Raw genomic sequence first — 18,227 nt, 5'->3', positions numbered from 1 at the left:
TTTTGACAACTTGATTGAAACAAGACGCAAGTGTAGATGTGTGAAAAGGAGACTAAATTGGCGATCGTTAGCACCCTTGATGTCCATGGACTGCAGAAGGAAACGTGACAATTTTGAGTAGGAAAGTCATCCCAAAGAATAAATCAGGGTCCGGCATCTTGTGCACCTTGAGTTCTAAATCTTCGAACTGTAAAACAATCCGATTACAGCCAGTGTGGCAATTCATACAATGTTGAGTTTATCAACAACAAAATATGTTGCGCCAGATTTTGTCATCTTCGTAAACTTGACGTTCTGATCATTCTAAAGAATCTTTCATGGCTTGCTGTACCGGCTGTGTGGTTGCAAAGTTGATAGACTTGCAAGCTTGCACCGCTGCAAGAATCTCCACCGTGAAACCAAAAATGCTATGGTACAAAGGTTTGGCTAAGCATGTGTCTCTAGTGCAAGAAAGTTATACTGCACCTGAGCTTCAAAGGATTGCCACAATTCCTTCCCTCGATCGATTCCGTAATCGCTTCCGCTGACCGTCGTTCTGAAGACCTAGGTATCCATCAATCCTCAGATTCTTTCCGTTTCCGCTTTGGTCCCTTTCTACTCTCATCGGGATGTTTCTTTTTAGTCTCAACGTGATGTTTCTTTTTACTCTCATCGTGGTGTTTCTTTTTACTCTCACTATGTTGTTTCTTCTTACCAGAAGACTCTTGCTCCAGGCGGCTTTTAAAAGAAGCACACTCAACATTGCATTCTGGAGTGACGGGATGCTGCTCACCATTGGTTCCATTATCCGCAGACCAAGGAGCTGGCCATGAATGACGCCGCTGCAAGTACACGACAGAGCAAATCCAGTTAGCACCAAAGTTTTGGACAAAGTATTATAAGTTCTTTAACTATTTAGCTCCATACATTCCTACCTTCTTGATATAGCAGTCTCGCCTTGAGCGTTGGCATTCTCGGGCAAAGTGACCTTCATTCCCGCATCTATAGCACGCAGTTTGATCTCGATTGTCCATGCTCAGTCTATTGCACGCCTGGCACATCCAAGAGCATTCTGTTCTCAGTACTAATACCAGATGCCACCACACATGACTTTCGTAGGAATCTTGCGAAATACTTACCACTCCACTGTGCCCAAGATCACCACATCGGTAGCAAGAAACAGGAGTTGGAGATGCGTCAGAGACGTCGATACAGCACATATGTCCTGTTCGCTTGCAGATGTAGCATCGCACTTGCTGTAAAATTATTACCACCATTTACACGATCGTAAACTTGTGCGGAAACATGCACCACCATCAATTAAACTGAACATAATGTCAACACTGCTACATGGTCATACAGAACAAGCTCAAGCAACTAGATGAATCTGGAAAAAGTTGGTTCAGAAGCGAATGAAATCACCTCAAAATCTTGAAGGTCACATTCTCCAGAACAAGCACTTTTGTCATGACCTAATCTGCCACAAAGAAGACAAACCCCAGTGCCGTTGGAAGCCAGGTATTGTTTGTTTGGACAACTTCTGGCCACATGACCAGTGCTTCCACATTCATAGCACTCTGTTTTCTGCACCAGAAAATATTTCGCACGGAATTTATCATCAAACCGTCTCAGATAATGTAAATTTCAAGCCTCTACTACAACAGGAAAGAGCTGTACTGCATCTGATTCGAAACTTAATAAAAGCTAGGTTGTTGCTTGATTTAGAAGATAACATTAACATCTGTTGAGCGAGACATGCCTCTGGGCAATCGTAACTAAAATGACCGAAGTTGCCGCACACATAGCAAGGCTTCTCCCGTGCCTGCTTTGTACACTCAGCTGCCCAATGACCTTGTTGCCCGCAGTTGTAGCACGTCTCCCCATGATCCTCTGGAGGATCAAAGTACCGAGTAGAACGCTGCATCACAAAAAATGGAGTTTAGGATAAAAATTCCTAATTCACATCGAATAAATTAAAATAAAAATAAATCTCTAAACATCACGACGTGTGCATGCTTCTCCAACCAAGTAAATCGAAGCATTCCCTACCAGGAAATTATGTGTGAGATGTGCACTGCTCCAACCACTCCCTACCAATTAAACAACTTATAAATTTATCTTATTCTCTAAAATTGCATCAGAGTTGTAAGCTTACAAGCAGCTTGCGCATTGCAAGACTCTCTGCAGCATCTAGAAGTTTCGATTCTGCTGGTTCATCTGGTGCAGGTTTGGAGTCCTCCATGTCCACAGCACTAGAACTGGCATTTGCCTGCATAGCAAGCTGAAATATACCACTACTCCGTTAAAACTGACAGCGAATCTAGGCAGAAGGGAGAATAAGAGTGGAGTAAACAAAAAAAAAAAAAAACAAAAAAACAAAACAAAACAAAACAAAACAAAAGTCGAAACTCGAATGCACAGAGAACACTTGTAATTCGCCAGACTACAACGAGAAACAACAAGCTAAAATGAACGGCTTGCACACTGCCACAACCCAGGAATCTATTCAACAGAATTAGGGCTAAGACCCGAATGTTTGGAAGGGTACAAGTATCATGAGAAATTGTCTCTGTAGTTTCATAGGGTCAAAATACTAATCAAGGCAAATTCCAGCTTAATTAAAAGTGCAGGCGAATGTAGACGGTCGCTTCGGCAGAATTGCAGCATGAACCAAACAACGATGATTGCGCTACATACATTAGCCCATAACAATCAACTTTCAAGCTTCACACTCTCGAGACATTCCCAAGCATCCAGAATTAGGGTTCTCAATACGTTCCTCCGGGACGCGTCTCTTGCAATGCTATAATCCAGAAAGGTTGATTCAGCTCAGCTACCAGCTACATTGGCACACACAACGTACCTCATTTTGTGTCGTCTCTTTTTTCCCCTTTTTTTTCTTCTGCTGTTTCTTCTTCTTCTTCTTCTTCTTCTTCTTCTTCTTCTTCTCGGTCGCCTTCACCACCGGAGCCTCGGGCTCCACTTCAGCTTCACAATGACCAGCCTCATTGAGCTCGCCATTGCCAAGCTCAACGTCCGGCTTCAATACCTCGTCGGATGCAGCTCCTCCCTGCTCCTCGGCGTCCCTCCCATCGCTTTGCCCATTCTCCTCCAACTGCAGAGCGACAACTTCAGCCCCGGCCTTAGCACGCAACCTCTTCCGCCCGCGCTTTTCCGCCTTGACGAGAATCCCCTGCGTCAGGTCAGTCTTTAATGGCACCGCATCGTCAGAGAGATCGATATAAATCCGCTCCGTTGTCGGAGGACACGACGAGGCCTGCCGCGTTCGTGGCTTCCTCCCCATGACTCCTTTCCTTCCTCCTCCTTCCTACTTCCTCCTCGTTGGTATGGACACTCTCTGCTTAGTGCAGGTGCCGAATTGCAACATCTGGCTTCCGGCTCGAGGATAAAATACAACAAGATGGGACGTTGTAGCACCGTGCCATAGCGGCGTCGCTGATCTGCGGTTGAATTCCTCCTCGCCCCGCTGCGGCGGCTGAAGCATTGAGCTCCGTCCGGCGCGAGCTGGTTGCGACTGGATCCTACTTCCCCAGCGAGCGACATCCCCCACGCCCCTCGCCCTTCCAACGAACGTCTTCGTTCGACAACTACCACGTTCATCCAAATGCGTCTGAGCTGTTTCATTTAGTGTTGCTTGGCTCTGTTCAAACGTGTAGCTCAATTAAACGTTTTATCTCAGAAAAACTTTAAATAAATATATAATAAATTTTTCCATTTGATAGAAATTATAATAAAAAATTAAATTTTATTTTATTAGATATTATATATCTACGTGATTATTATAATACATTTATTATTGTAAATATACTCATTAGATATTGTATATCTACATGATTATTGTATTTTAATGTTTCTTCATTTACATTGTTCTTTTTAAACGACTTTTCAAGATTTTCTCCTTGGAAATTATTTTAAATTGATATGTCACTCGAAAAGGAATAAAAATAATAATAAATAAATAAATACATAATAGTTTTTTTGACAACAGTATTACGAAATAAATGCTAATTCTTTTAACTTTTGATTTCTGTCAAACACTAAATACTATATAACTGGTGGTAGATTTTTATTCAGAAACTATAAAACCAATAATATGTGTGTTTCTCAAATCATGAAATATGCTTAATATATATATATATATATATATATATATTCCCACTTCTTTAGTTTTTTTTTATTTTTTATGCCATTTTCTATAAGTAGATCAAAACTCTTATTCAATAATAACAATAATATCAACATATCTTCAATAAAAATAATTTTTATTATTTTCAGGAAAAAATTTGGTCCAAAAAAAAAATAACTATTAAACTTTCATATATCAATTTAAATTTGTAATATAATTAAAATGAATACTCAAATGTCCAATATTGTGCAAATGAAGCGTACAGTGAGGTATTTGAAAGTTATTATCAAAATATCACGTGTGTTGTGAAAATTTATCAAGATTTTATAGGATCTGGTATTTTTATCAACTTAACAGTTTTCTTCAAGTTTCTCACATATATATTTTGGTGCTCATAACCAGCCCATAAAATTCATAAACTAAGACATTATATTACTGTGTTTCAAATAATGCAGTATACTAATAAGTAAAAGTGAAATGAAAGTACATGATAATTTTCAAATTTTCATTTTCCAATTTGACGAAATGTATGCTAATTTTTATGGTAATTTTTGAATCTTTTGTACTTTGTGTCAATAAACATGAAACTTACTTGTCACACAACTTGTAAAGTTATTATAAAATAAAAAGATTACTTTAAGCGAATTTATACAAAAAAGATTTTTTAAAATTAAGTTTTGTTATTTACAAATGAAATGATAAGGCCTAAATACAGTTTAAAATCAATTCCAAACATATAATAAAAAATGTAAACGCATTTTGCAAACTACGTACTTGTTGTTGTTCTTACATCAATCCAATGTACTTATGAATTTTTCTTATTTTTTGCTCAGAGAATTATTACATGTATGAAATTTCCTGTACACTCTCAAAAGCTTTGAAATGACTATAAACAGTTACAAAGTCGGTATGGCTATTTAGTTGTGATTATGTACTTGTCTAGTCGTAAAACAATGTATGAAATAAAATATGTAGTTTTTTGCATATTTTTGTAATTAGTTGGTTGTATTTACAAGAAATGTTTCAAGTCCTTGTGTAATTCCTTTATTATTTCAACACATGTATCAAAAGGATTGTTGTCCTCACAAAGACTTTGAACTTGTACATGTTGATTAATATTGCTTCATTATTTACAAATAATGCAATTATTAGACACTGAAAGTGGTTATGAGTAATAGAATCTCTCTCTCTCTCTCGATATATACATATATATATTTAATGTGTAAGTAATTGTTTTTTCAATAGCAATCAAGTGGGAAATACAAGTTGTACGAGATGTTGCAATAATTAATGAAATTGTAACATGAAAGATGCACTAATGACTAGTTTTGAAACTGCATTGCATATATCATGTTTTAAATAGTTTGTTAGTAAAACAATATATATATATATATATATACAGTATTTTTTGGAATTTTATGAAAATTTTATTTTTTCATTTTTAAATAAATAGAAAACATATCGAAAATAAAGATTTTGCCTCTAACAGTTCCATTTAATATAGTAATTATTGGTAAGTTTCTATTTTACTTTCACAATATGTGTGTATATATATATATATATATTTTGTTTAACAACAATTTCGAGTTTGTATTATTTCTATATATATATATATATATATATATATAATGGCATAAAATATATACATATATATATATATATAATACAAACTCAAAATTGTTGTTGAACAAAAAATTTACACAAAATACAAAAACAATGTTTTGATAATTTAAGAATGATAAATTTGATTTTAATTTTACTAGTTACTAAACTATCAAAATTTTACATAACTCCTTAAAACATTGAGAACATTAAAAATATCTAATGGTACGTACCTTGTAAAGCACAGAATTCAAGAAAAAAAGAATCTATTGAAATTCACTATTGTAATTTGAAAAAGTACAGAAAAAACGATTATTTTTTCAAAAATTTAGCTACAAGCGAGAGACGATTTGTTAATAGGTAGTTAGAAAGATCTTTTGCTAGGGAAAAATCTTCTTTTTTTAAAAGAATTCTCGTAAACCTAAAGTTCCTCCCAAAAAGATTCACATTACATGCACGCACTGCACAGACATATGTTTAGTTGAATCATTGTTTCATTTTTAGAATAATTTAATATCTCATGAAGATCACAATATCACACTTCAAAATAGAGTATGATTGTACACAACTCAAAAAAGTATAACTTGACAAAAAAGTGCCCATTTTGTTAACAAACCCACAACTTGAGAGCCCAACACGGTATCAGAAAAGGTGCTACCATCGAATGTTGTGGAAGATATACAATCCGCAAAAGTCTTAAAAAAATTGTGATTAAATACACAATGAATTGCAAATCAACCTAAGTATGATTTTATTGTAGGAAACGGAGCACCTTTCAAAAAAACCCTACGAAGAACCCTACCATCGATGATTAGGGTATGTAAGGATTAGGATTTTGGGAGGATTAGGGTTTGGGATGAGTAGGGTTAGGGATGAATAGGGTTTCGGAACAAGCCTTCACCGCGACCGAAATGGCCAGGGGAGCCGCACATTTTTTCATATCACGATAGTTTTATATTTCTGTTTAATGCCAAATTTATTTATGAAGCAAGATTCGACTTTGTCAATGTTGCCATGTGAGGTCCACTTGCTGGATTTCTACTTTTGCTTAAGACTTTGCCACTCGTGACCTGTGTCACCACATCTTAGATTCGTGATCACAATTTAATGTTCCATGGTAGCGTTGCATGAATCATGTTTGCGCTTTGTTTTGTTTTGGTTTTATTTTTTATTTTTTTTGTCGCTGCGTGAGGTGTACGCATCGCGACAGTTGATTTGAGAGGCCATTGTTGTGATGGGATTCTGTTCTGCAAGCTGACGCGGCGGGACGGCTACAAATATGAGACAGAATTCTTTTACTCAACAGAGCAGAACGAAGATATAGAGTCTAGAGTATATGAAGGAATGATCGAGACAAGAGTGTGCTCACAATCGGAATGCTGAAGCTTTCGAATGTGATGGTTAGCTGGTTGTTGGAGATTGCCATTGAGTCGGAGTTGTCATCGGTTTCCAGCTTTCTAAATTCTCTTCTCCTTGTGGTGCATATGGATGATCCCTTGACCAGTTTTTTTCTTGGTTCTCACGGAGACGGGTTCGCGAAGGGTGCAATGTGGTCCGTTGTGACGGCATTGATGTGGAGTTCCTGGGGTTTGCTTTCCACATTTCCTGTAGTATCGTTGAGCCATTGTGTAAGCGGGGCCAGGAGTGTCCTTCTTGATGTTGTATTGTCCTGGCCCTGGTTGTATGTCTGGCTCATGTTCGTAATTCGAGGTTGGTATACAACAAACAGGGACGCGAGTGCGGACGAAGTCTATGTTTGGCGTGTACTCTCCTGGGCCTGGATAATCTTCGGAGAAGCATGTCGACATGTTTGGCTGCTACGAAATCGAATCACGCTCTCTCCACAACAACTGGGTGGAATTGGGTTTAACCAAAGAGCGCAGCATTCACAGCATTGAGCAACATCACAACTTTCTCTTGGCGTCGTGGGACCAGGATACCGACACTTTCCTCACTCGAAACTATGAAAGCGATGTTGAATTCACACCGTTGCCGACAGTGAGAAAGGAAGCACAAAAGTAACTGAACTGATGAGCTCAGCAGAAGCTGGCATAAATTTCATTATCAAAATGCTCTGCTCAACAGTCACGACGGTTCTGGGTTAAGCAGGAAACTAATCCCTAGGAACCAGAAATCGCAACCGCTGATCCTGAACCCCCGGACTCGATCTGATTCCACCCTCAAAGAAATAGTCCTTCTACAACAAGATGAATCATAAATTGATTTACCTTGTCACCTTGTTTCTACTTTGCAAGCAGTAAGAGATTTCAATCAGCACCAAATACCACTTTTACTAATCCTACAGGAGCATTGGAAAAGTCATCCATCGATGCACACTCCATGGCGATTCCAGGTGTATTTCCAAATGTATTGGTTGCGGGTTAGTTGTAACACAATTCTTGTCTGTTGTTGTCTTTTACTGTTCAGACAGATTGGCTTCGAAGTGAGTAGCACAGCTGCACTCACTAGTAGTCATAAAAAAAAAATAATAATAAAAATACTGCACATGGAAACTGAATTGGTACCTTTCCATCTTCACCACCTTTACACATTGTGGCGCACATGTATAGTGCGAAGGAACCTCTTCATGGTTCTGTCTTTTCAGGAAATTGATCGATTGTTCGATCATTACTCTTCGAAGGGTCTCTCCGATGAAGAATATCCTCTGTGAAAGGAATGCAACGTCTGTTTCTCGATTCTTTAATCTTGCGTATGGTTTTTGGATCTGGCAGTCTGTTACAACTCCGCAAGGAATGCAGCCATGCAGAATGAAAATAAGCGATACCTAAATCCAATGCTTCTCATCTACATCTTCACAGTTTGTCCGTCACCATCTTGCATAGTACATGATGAAGTGGAGGACCTCAACGATGTTTACGAGTACTCCACTTTCAGGTGCCCAGGAGTCAGATAGCCTGGTCCTGCAAAACCTGGGACAAAACCATGAAGCTCTTGATCGAAAACTTCTTGCCTGCCTTGAGAATTATTCATGTGAACGATGGCTTGGAGGTCTCCTGTATCACAGACTCCGTTGAGCGTCTGCACATGATGCATACACAGCCTCAGATTTTAGGTTCTTCGAAGTTTCTAGTTTGGCTCAATGCAACACAAAGCTGATTTACCACTAAATCCATAATCAACCATAGCTAAGTGCACTTAATATATGTTAGTTTTGAACCAAAACAGTGGAATTTGGAAATCAGGCGGAAAATTACTTGGGTTAGAGAGTCCACCAAACTCTCGGTGTACGCTAGAGATGTATGGGGCATTGGAGCAATATTCATTGACCGTCGAAGGTATGCATCGCACAATGTTCCCACAGATCTCAAGTCCATGTTGCAGCTGTTGATCTGCTGTTGGATTTGTAGCTGCGTTTGATACTCTCCGTAGCCTGCTACTAGGTCGGGACTCATCAAAGTTGTTTCAGGTGATCTCGCTTGTGGGAGCTGACATAATGAGCAAAACACACAGACAGGCAATCATTTTTCAATTGGCAGCGGTGGCTTTAAGAAGAAGGCAAGCATCTGCCATGAACTAAAAATGATTCATTCTGACCCACTCCACAAATCAGATTTTGACGCACCTCTTTGTTGAGTAGATGCTCAAGATTGATATCGAGGCGAGGATCAACAGCTGCTAGCTTCATTGACAGGAACTGCACACAGTAACCGTCGTGAATAAGTGGTTCTTGGGAGAACACAAAGAATCAATGAGATTAACCAATGCAATATCTTTGTAATGAACAATTTCGAGTCTTACTTCGATTTGACGTTGGAGGGATTGCACGTAGTTAATGATTTCCTCCAACATAACTGCCTTTCCTGTAATCTGCGAATGATGGAGCCCCACGCGAACATTATACATGAAATTTTGTCTTGAGAAAGACTTTGGGAATAAAAAATAGAAAAATACAAAAGAATGAGGAGTTGTGCACAGGAAGATTGTGTACTACCTTGCTGCAACCTGGCACGAGGTCTTGAAGAAACTTCATCCGTTCGCTGATTTTCTCCCTTCGTACCTGATTAAAGGATGAGGAGACAAAAATTTAGTCCAAAATTATCTTACTGAGAAGACCGATGCAATGCTGTCACAACCAGATGTGTTGCATTCCGAATAAAGCTCACCCTTTCGGCGAGACTATGGCTATCTGTCGCTTGGCCCCTCCGAGCTCGCACATGGATGTAGTCCTGCTTCGGATGCTCATCTTGGGACTTCGAGCTTGTTTTCAAGGTTGACCTGGGGCTCATTTCCCCCGAGTGCTCGCTTCCTGGGCTTCCTTCTTCTTTCATCGAAGTCTTCACTTCATCAACTGGTCCCTTGCTGCTGCTAGCACTAGCGCCAGCCACCCCTTTTTTAAGGCATTTCGCTTTCTTTTCGTCGCTTTCCAACATCTACACCAAAGTAAGACGCGTCAGCAAATTCAAGCACTTCAAGAGAACTGCAAAGAGCGCCTTTTGAAAGCAAACAGACACGGCATTTTCATTATGCTTGAGATTCTCTACCTTCGTGGTTATGGAGTTCTTAGAAATGGAGCCTTTCCGTTTTCCTGAAGCATAGCCAGGTCTGTTTAGCAAAGCCGCTGCCTGTTGGGAGCTCGAGGAATTCTCCTGCTGAACATGACCTCCGTGCCTGCACTCATTTCCCGTCTTTGTGGCGCCTCTTGCAGTTCCCTCAAAGGCCTCCGCTCCATTGATTAAGTTCGATGACCTCGTATTCACAGACCATCCACCGCCAGAATTGGTCATTCGCTCGGCCAAGCCTGGTTGGAATGATAGTTGCGACAGAGAGGGATCTTGCGTTGTAGAAGAGTCAACTTCGTGGATTGCAAGCCCGCCCTTCAATGGATCCATGGTCAAGCCGATGGAATACAAATTCATGGCCATATTGTCTTTCAGCCAGGTCAAGCTAAAGTACTATTCATGGAAAACAAAGAGCTCCTGCATTCACTATTCAAACCCCTCTCTCTAGTCAAAGTGCCGATAACCTTCCAACTTAATGCATTAAGCTTCTTCGACAGAGCAATGGAGGGACTCGGCTCGGAAGAACCTCTCACAATAACTTCAGCTTGGAAAAACGTCTCACTCGCATCGCCTCCACTAAATTACGTACGAAGTTCTTCAGTGAGATTGGGAATGCATCTACCCGATCACTGAAACGATCACCGGTTTTACGAGTCTCACCAATTTACTCAAGGTTCAAGACCTCACGCTTTACAGGAAGCTCAATGCGTACTAGGATGGAGTCCTTCTCTAACGCAAAATCACTAGGGACGGAGAGCAAACTTGCCGCATGAAGGTTCGGTAGTCTGGTCACAAACAGGCACTGGGGGGGAATGAGCACTCGGTAGTAGCGATCAGACTTTGGACAGACCAATGTATGCACTGATGGGGCGGAGATGAAGCGTCAAATGAGTTTGCGTCAGAAAATGGGCGACCACGAGGCGGGATGCAAAAGGATACAGCACATCACAAATAACGACAAAGATGACAGACCTTTGGTGACCGATTGGGAAGATTTAAGAAGGAAGTTACTCGAAGATCAAGCCGGACCAAGTCCCAAAGTGGAGGGCATGGTGCGGTTCAGGTCTGCGGAGATGTGTACCTTGGCAGACACCTCAGACCAGAAGCAGCTTCGAGCACACGAGGGGTTTATTGCCCATGCCTTCCCTACCACTCAGTCACTCTTGCTCCTATATACACCCCTTCCCTCGCGTTAAAACAGTTGTAACAGGATAGGAGTCACCCGATGTCGGTACCACTGCGACTTTGTAAATCGTAATTAGAAGATTTCACGGACGAACCAGTACAGCCTCGGCGACTTCTGCACCCCATCCTATCAGAGGACGGAAACTGGAAAGTAAAGGCTAACTTCCTGGCCACTACGGCGAAATTGCTGGCGTCCAGTGAGGGGGATAGCGTTTTACGTGCAGGTTGAATGCAGCTGGCCGTTGCGGTGATTAGCGCTCCGACGGTACCACTAACTTCGAGTCTGTCAATGCTTGCTAGAAAAGCGTACTAGTTGGCTGCAATTATCTCCCGCTCACAGCTGCAATACGCGAGCTACATCCATTCTAGTACTGAACCGATCCAAGTCAGGATTTTACCGCTCACCTGGAAGGAGCTCCCCTGCGAAGATAACGCAACTGCTGCCACAGCCAGAGAAAGTGGAGGAAAATCTAGTCGGCATACGGAAAGTATAGCCTCGATACAATGAATACTAGTGAACACCACTCCCTACTAGAAAAGCTGATCAACTTCAGGAGTGTTCATGCGAGGAGGAAACGCTTTCCCGATTGGGGCCCTCGGAACTTGACCACGATTTGACGGACATCAATAGCCGACAGCAAGCAATGATTCCACTTACTACTGCTACGCTCGGCACTCTCCTGCTGCCGATAAGTGATCTACACTCGATCGCAGCTTTTGACCCATTCCAGTCTTAATGCTGCTGGATTGTGGCTGCTTTTCTCACCCCCGCCAGCTCTCTTCAGCATCTGATGACTTTACCAACCATCTAAACTCTGATCCCAAGCCAACTAGATCAACACGCAGCAGGCTAGAACTTAGATTTCCTCGAAACCGTTTGCACGTGATTCGTTATGAGAATTGAACACTAGCTCTGGGCTTTATTCGGACTCAAACACTTACTGGATTTGGGAAAAGGCTCCCCTACCCTCTTTACACAGTACACTGATGCATCGCCCTGCCAACATTTACCTGCCAGTCGAGTACGCTTGGTTTCTTGCACGCACTGCACGCGTGCAGGCCTTCAAAAATCAGTCCTGTTTCCGTATCCACTGTCCCTTACACTAACCTCTCCGAAAGCAGCCCACCAGCTCCACCGACGCCTCGCCTTCCGCTATGACACCACATAGCTACCCCCAAATTAGCCCAACCAGGCTGAGCATCACCATGATTCCTCCACACGCTTCCCACCACCGTCGTCATCAGCGGCCCCAGCTACGAGTTGCTATTTCCCATGACTGATCACACAGTTCCGCGCAGTTCGGCATCTCCAAGCACCTTTCACACATCGCTCATGTCCACGATCCGGGATATTCATTAATACTATCCACAAACTTTTGTCAGACTCAAACCTGTTACCGTATCTTATTTTACCTTCATCTCCAGTTTCTATTGCTCGTGCTGAACAAACTCTGAGTTCGATTACCTCTGCTATTCTTTTGCCGTGATCTATTGTGAGCTGTCCCATTTCCTCAGCACTTCCATCTCAGTGATGTTGTCTTGTCCTTGCGCTAATTGTGTATCAGTGATCTGGGTCCCTGGGGATACAGATGAAAAACGCGTGGATCCACGCAATCTGACAGGGAATTTTACAGACAAGCCCTAAAGGGCATCGCCACTGCCGGCCAGTCTTTTGAATCGCTGTACCATTTTTTTGGCAATGGTGAGGTGACCAAGAAAGCAGTTGTTTATAGGCGGTACGCACTCTCGACTGCGTCGAATGCATCCATTGGACCCAAAAAATTCAGAACTGTCGCAGCGCCTAGATAATTTGTGTGGGGGCTTTATAGAAAACCCAGACGCACAGTACTGCTGAGCTGATTGCACCTGTACCTGCTGCTTGCCTTCAGGCTTGCTCTTGGATTGCTTGTTTACAATCTTCGCAGATCAAAACATCATTGGTGGGCTAGACTGCAAAGCAATTCTCCAGCATCGGATTGTCCTTGGTGGCAACCACCTTTAATTTATATATATATATATATATATATACATATATATACACACACATATGTGTGTGTGTGTGTTTGTGTGTGTAGATGTATGTATGTATGTAATTGTTGGTTTCGTGAAAGCGTTACGAGTTGGAATGGGGGCTTCAATTGCTCTGGAAGCTGACAGATTACGGGGAGGGGGGGGGGATTTCTCACCCGAGGGACGTGTGGTTGCTGGGTCCACAAAGTCTTGTACTGACTTTGGTAACCAACACCAAATCCATACCAACAGTGGGTGAGTGACAGCAGCCATGTCTCCCATCACCAGCACCACCCACTCCAGTGTGAAACGCATCTTACCCAGATTTGCTTCTAAGTAACTGTGTGTGCATCTAAGTGGAGCTCCCAGTACCATATTCATGCTGAGCGAGAGAGAGCAATGAAGTTCCTCTGTCAAGTTTTGGCTGGAGGCGTTTGGATGCTTCAATGCCTACACAGCACGGCTGTTTCCCACGATGCAGGATACGACGCAAGGAAGTGTCTGAAAATTTACAAACAATCATACTTTCTTCTTCTTATTATTAGTGGTATTAATGATAAAGTAGAAGAAGACGCAGAAGAAAGAAGCTGTCTCTGTTATCAACTGGGTGCTTGCGCCTTTGAGATCCATCATCTCACATAGAATGATAACAACATTGGAAAGTGCTTTTTTTCTTTTCATAGATTGCTGTGTGTGTGTTTTTTTTTTTTTTTTTTTTTTTTTTCTCTGAGGTGGATGAGCCGGCTGCTTTCTCTTCCGTTTTTTCCACCTTTCCTGCTGCAGTGAATGCAACCGATTCAAAACTACTTGGACCATGACCCTTCTTTTGTCCGCAGCCTCATCAAAGCACTTCCCTGAAAAACCCTACGAATCGGTTGGGCCTGTTTCACACACAACAAACAGCATATCAACAGTTATGTGCAGATTGGATGCTTTCTACACTAGTAAATGTAGGGAATCCTCCGTTCTATTGTGCATGATCCCTGTTCAGTACACACCAGATTTTGTTGAGAGGTTATAAAAGATAAGAGAAATAAATGACGAGAAGTGGATTATTTTTGATTCTCAATCGGTGGCTTAGTTCCCGACTTGCTATCCCAAACCCCCACTTTTCCAAGTTGGATGAATGTAATAATGTATTACAGTTATTTTACTGTAGTACCTTGATTGTTTCATAAGTTGGAAAAACACGGATCAGTATTCACATCAAACAGTCCGAAGATGACTTGAAAACCTGGCGTGATGACATTCTGAAACTGAAAGTAAATTTATGATGGTGACTGAAAGAAAAATTTAAGAAAGTGCAACTGAGCATATTTTGAAAACACAAGTTTACGTTTTTCTGGAAGTTTTTTGAGATTAGAAATCCACAACGTTTTTTTATTTTTTATTTTATTTTATTGTGGGGATCAGTGGTTTCCACGACAGTTTTGAAAGAAAACACCCCAATTCCGCCAACTACCTCAGCACCTTCAAGGACAGTTTCCACCAACATGAAGGGTTGAATCTGGCTAGGTAACACTTTCTTAAACATCAGTATCTTCTCATAGGTTGGTTCTCGTGTGAACAGGGAGGTTGGGGAGTCAGGGATTTGGATGGGAAATGGATGGATGTGTGAGAGATTAGATGAACTGATATGAATGAATGAATGATTGAATGAATGGAAGTGTGCCGATGGCTGGGCTTTTATGGGACAAGGGCAGTGGCTCCCTTTGCTGACAGCTTTACTCAAATCCCCATTATTTGGATCAATTTTTGAAGCCCCTTTTACATTATGCTACAACTGATGCTGCATTTATCCACATATCCATCCAATTGTTTGTCAAAAATGTAATTTTTATTCATTTATTTATACACCCATATCTCGTTTGAAACTGCAAATATCATGTTTATATGTAACACTAACTCACGTTGTCTTTTGTAGATTAATGTACATATTCCACATGTCCATTCCAGAGAGGAGAAAGAAATGTAATTTTGGATGGGATGTGCAGAGCCAGAATTCGAGCTCTAGTATTCATCCCCTACCGAACCTGGCAAGGCTCCAACATTCCTGTATGTACTCCCTCCAGTTAACTATGCCCTGGGCGTTGTGTTAAAACCAAAACCAACCCAATAAGCTTAAAAGAATAAAAACAGAGAAGGGAAAGACGGAAAAGAGGAGAAAAAATGCTTACCACCAAAGCCAGAGAAAAGGGTACACAATAAACCGTAGGCCTTGTTAGAGAGCATCTGAGGAACAATAATAAAGGCGTCAAGAGCAAGTAGAGTACGTTGACAAGACCCGAGGGGTGCCTCAAACGTACCTGCCCGTTCAATCCCCACTTTCCCCCAATCTAAACCCCCTTCTGTATCTCCCCACGAGTTTATTTTTTATTTTTTATTGGTTGTTATTATTATTATTATTATTATTGTTTTTCTGGTGAGTTTCTTATTGTTGTGCTCCGGGCAGTACCCTTTGGTCTGTGCACGGAAGAAAACAGTGCCCCATCTCTCTCTCCTCCTTGTCCTCGTCCTGCAGTTTGAATTACTTGCTTGGTGTCCAGTTGGCTCCACTCACCAGCTTCTTCGTGAGAAGCCTTATGAACTGAAGTTTGGATGCTCTCTTTACACTGACGAATTTCGACTCAAAAAGGCTTGATTTTCAACAAGAAAGAAAAACCAAAAACCATATTGTAGGGTTCTGATTTGGAGGTGACGCTCTATTGCCTTTGGGAATGTTGGTGGTGTTTTGGATGTTGGTTGTCATCTAGCCTCCAAAAGATACAGTTAGCGTATCTAATATATATATATATATATATATATATATATGTACATAATTTTGTGTGTGTTTGGTGTGTGTGGTTCATCGAAACACCGCCTGGACACGAGTGCAGATCATGCCAGTTGGTTTGCAGAATATCAGTAAGTACCCACGATCAGCTGCGTTACCACCCGCGACCATTTCTTCATTCCAGCACCAACTGTCCATGACAAAGTGCATGATTGAATGCCGTATTATGAGCAGTCCTTCGGAGACCAAATCATTTCGATGCCACTCTTCCTGCGATGTTGAGTAGGCTTTTTTACCCCGCGTTTCTCGTGAGCCGCAATGTTTTGCTGAGCAATACGTAAGCTCGTAGTCGCACAGAGTTGAACAAGAATGGTTGGCCACAGAGTTCACAAAACAGATCGCTTGTAGCTCGAGGATCGATAAACTTCGAAACTGTGGTATCTGTGGAGCAATCGAACTCGGAGTAGTTAGCTTGCGAAGACAAAGGTTGGATTCCAAAAACAGGTGTTGAATGATGCAGACGAAGAGTGTCTTGCAGAGACGGTTCCATACTTGCATTGCTATGCATCGAAACCAATGCCCATTCAACGGAAGGACGTTGAGTGCTAAGAGTTTTAAGGTGCTTGGAAACGTTGCGTGGGGAGATGATCAGAATCAGTAGGAAATAGGGATTGAAAAGAAAGCAACCCATATGACTAGTTGTTGATGGAGTGAGATAATGAGTTTTTTGAACATTAGGGTTGATGAAATGGTCCTTCCCCATATGAGATTAGGAGATGCATGTTTTTGAAGATATAATCAATGTATTGTGTCGGAAGTTTTGCAATGGTGTAGATAACTGGTTGTTCGCATTAATACAAGGTAAGAAAGAAAGAAAGAAAAAGATAGTGGTTTATTTTATTTTATTTTATTTTATTTTGTTTATTATTAAGTAAGCAAGGTGCATCTAGTTAAACCAAAATTTGGTTGGTTTTTTGTACTTTGTATTTCTTGTAGTTGTGCTAGATTTCTGATCAAAATCTTATTTGGGAAATCAAAGTCAACAACAATGTAGTACAAATATAAGTGTGTTATGTAGCCAATGTTAATGATTAAAAAATATATATAATGACTTTATTTATATCTATATATTATAACATAGTTATAATACGTATCTTTTACGGATAAGATATTAATTTTGATGCTATAAGATTATAGTATTCTATTACATTAAAAATAAAAATAAAAAAAAAAACTATTAAAATTTCAATACAAATAATTTAAAAAAACTTCCAAATAAAATTTCTAACATAGTGTCATTGTTGGTAGTTAGTACAGAATTTTTTTTGAAAGAAGGTAAAAAAAATGTTAGTTCTAATAAATTTGAATTTTGTATAGTTTAATTTTTGTTAAAAAAAAGAAGATTAATGCACAAGTTGTTGATAAATCAATTAAATGTATAAATGATTAACTTATTATAAATTCTATAAAAAAAAATGATTTGGATTAAAAAAAATCAAAGAATAAAAGATTTGGTTATAAGTAAACTAAAACAATAAAATGACTAAAATCAAAAGAATATTAGGCAAAAATAAACAATAAGAGTATGTGAATAAAAAAATATATAGATGCCAAGTTTTTTATATCGAATGAAAAATTTTAAAAAATACAATGGTAAATTATATTATAAAAAATTATAAAAAAAGACTAAAATTGTGGTAATAAATAAGAGCAAAGAAAACCTAAATAAATATTATACCAATATTAAATATAGTTTAAAAGAAGAAAATAATCAAATTACCAAATATTTCAAAAAAACGTCTATAAGCCAAAGAATTGAAAAAATAAATAAAAATAAAAATAAAAAATCTTAAGGAAATATGTAAGAATAATTTTAAATATTAAAACAAACAATATAACATGATAAAATAGAATTTCATGTCAACAAAAACTATGGATACATTTAACAATAGATAATTGGCAGTTTAACCAAGAAATTTTAAAAATATATAATTACAAATAAAGAAAATAT

The 18,227-nt window shown here is 39.8% G+C and overlaps 2 protein-coding genes and 2 long non-coding RNA genes across 5 annotated transcripts; 1 reads left to right on the top strand and 3 right to left on the bottom strand.

Annotated features, from left to right (window-relative positions):
- Positions 1–129: 129 nt before the first annotated feature.
- Positions 130–3,504, bottom strand: LOC112290106 (uncharacterized). The gene is made up of 7 exons (XM_024536061.2): positions 2,843–3,504; positions 2,135–2,260; positions 1,739–1,897; positions 1,402–1,563; positions 1,119–1,235; positions 915–1,031; positions 130–821 (listed from the first exon to the last, which is right to left on the bottom strand). Exons 1-7 carry the CDS (start codon positions 3,281–3,283, stop codon positions 555–557), a joined length of 1,389 nt encoding a protein of 462 aa, XP_024391829.1. The 5' UTR covers positions 3,284–3,504; the 3' UTR covers positions 130–554.
- Positions 3,505–7,747: 4,243 nt separating this feature from the next.
- Positions 7,748–12,952, bottom strand: LOC112278948 (uncharacterized). Of its 2 annotated transcripts, none has more exons than XM_024512900.3 (8): positions 12,445–12,952; positions 10,231–11,050; positions 9,853–10,119; positions 9,681–9,746; positions 9,488–9,556; positions 9,312–9,383; positions 8,944–9,174; positions 7,748–8,767 (listed from the first exon to the last, which is right to left on the bottom strand). In XM_024512900.3, exons 2-8 carry the CDS (start codon positions 10,609–10,611, stop codon positions 8,603–8,605), a joined length of 1,251 nt encoding a protein of 416 aa, XP_024368668.1. In that variant the 5' UTR covers positions 10,612–11,050; positions 12,445–12,952; the 3' UTR covers positions 7,748–8,602. The 2 variants fall into 2 exon arrangements, with proteins under 2 accessions (XP_024368668.1, XP_073393368.1); XM_073537267.2 differs by lacking the exon at positions 12,445–12,952 and adding an exon at positions 11,839–12,428.
- Positions 12,953–14,058: 1,106 nt separating this feature from the next.
- LOC141045928 (uncharacterized) lies at positions 14,059–15,696 on the bottom strand. The gene is made up of 4 exons (XR_012218521.2): positions 15,621–15,696; positions 14,914–15,526; positions 14,606–14,677; positions 14,059–14,324 (listed from the first exon to the last, which is right to left on the bottom strand). It is a non-coding gene; the product is annotated as an uncharacterized LOC141045928 (long non-coding RNA).
- A 172-nt stretch (positions 15,697–15,868) lies between these two features.
- LOC112282235 (uncharacterized) lies at positions 15,869–17,450 on the top strand. Its single transcript, XR_002969823.3, has 2 exons — positions 15,869–16,137; positions 16,320–17,450. It is a non-coding gene; the product is annotated as an uncharacterized LOC112282235 (long non-coding RNA).
- The last annotated feature ends 777 nt before the right edge of the window (positions 17,451–18,227 follow it).

Source organism: Physcomitrium patens, chromosome 1 (genome assembly GCF_059467195.1).
Source record: "Physcomitrium patens ecotype Gransden chromosome 1, ASM5946719v1, whole genome shotgun sequence".
Lineage (NCBI taxonomy): Eukaryota > Viridiplantae > Streptophyta > Bryopsida > Funariales > Funariaceae > Physcomitrium > Physcomitrium patens.
This window is presented reverse-complemented; position numbering and strand designations above follow the sequence as displayed.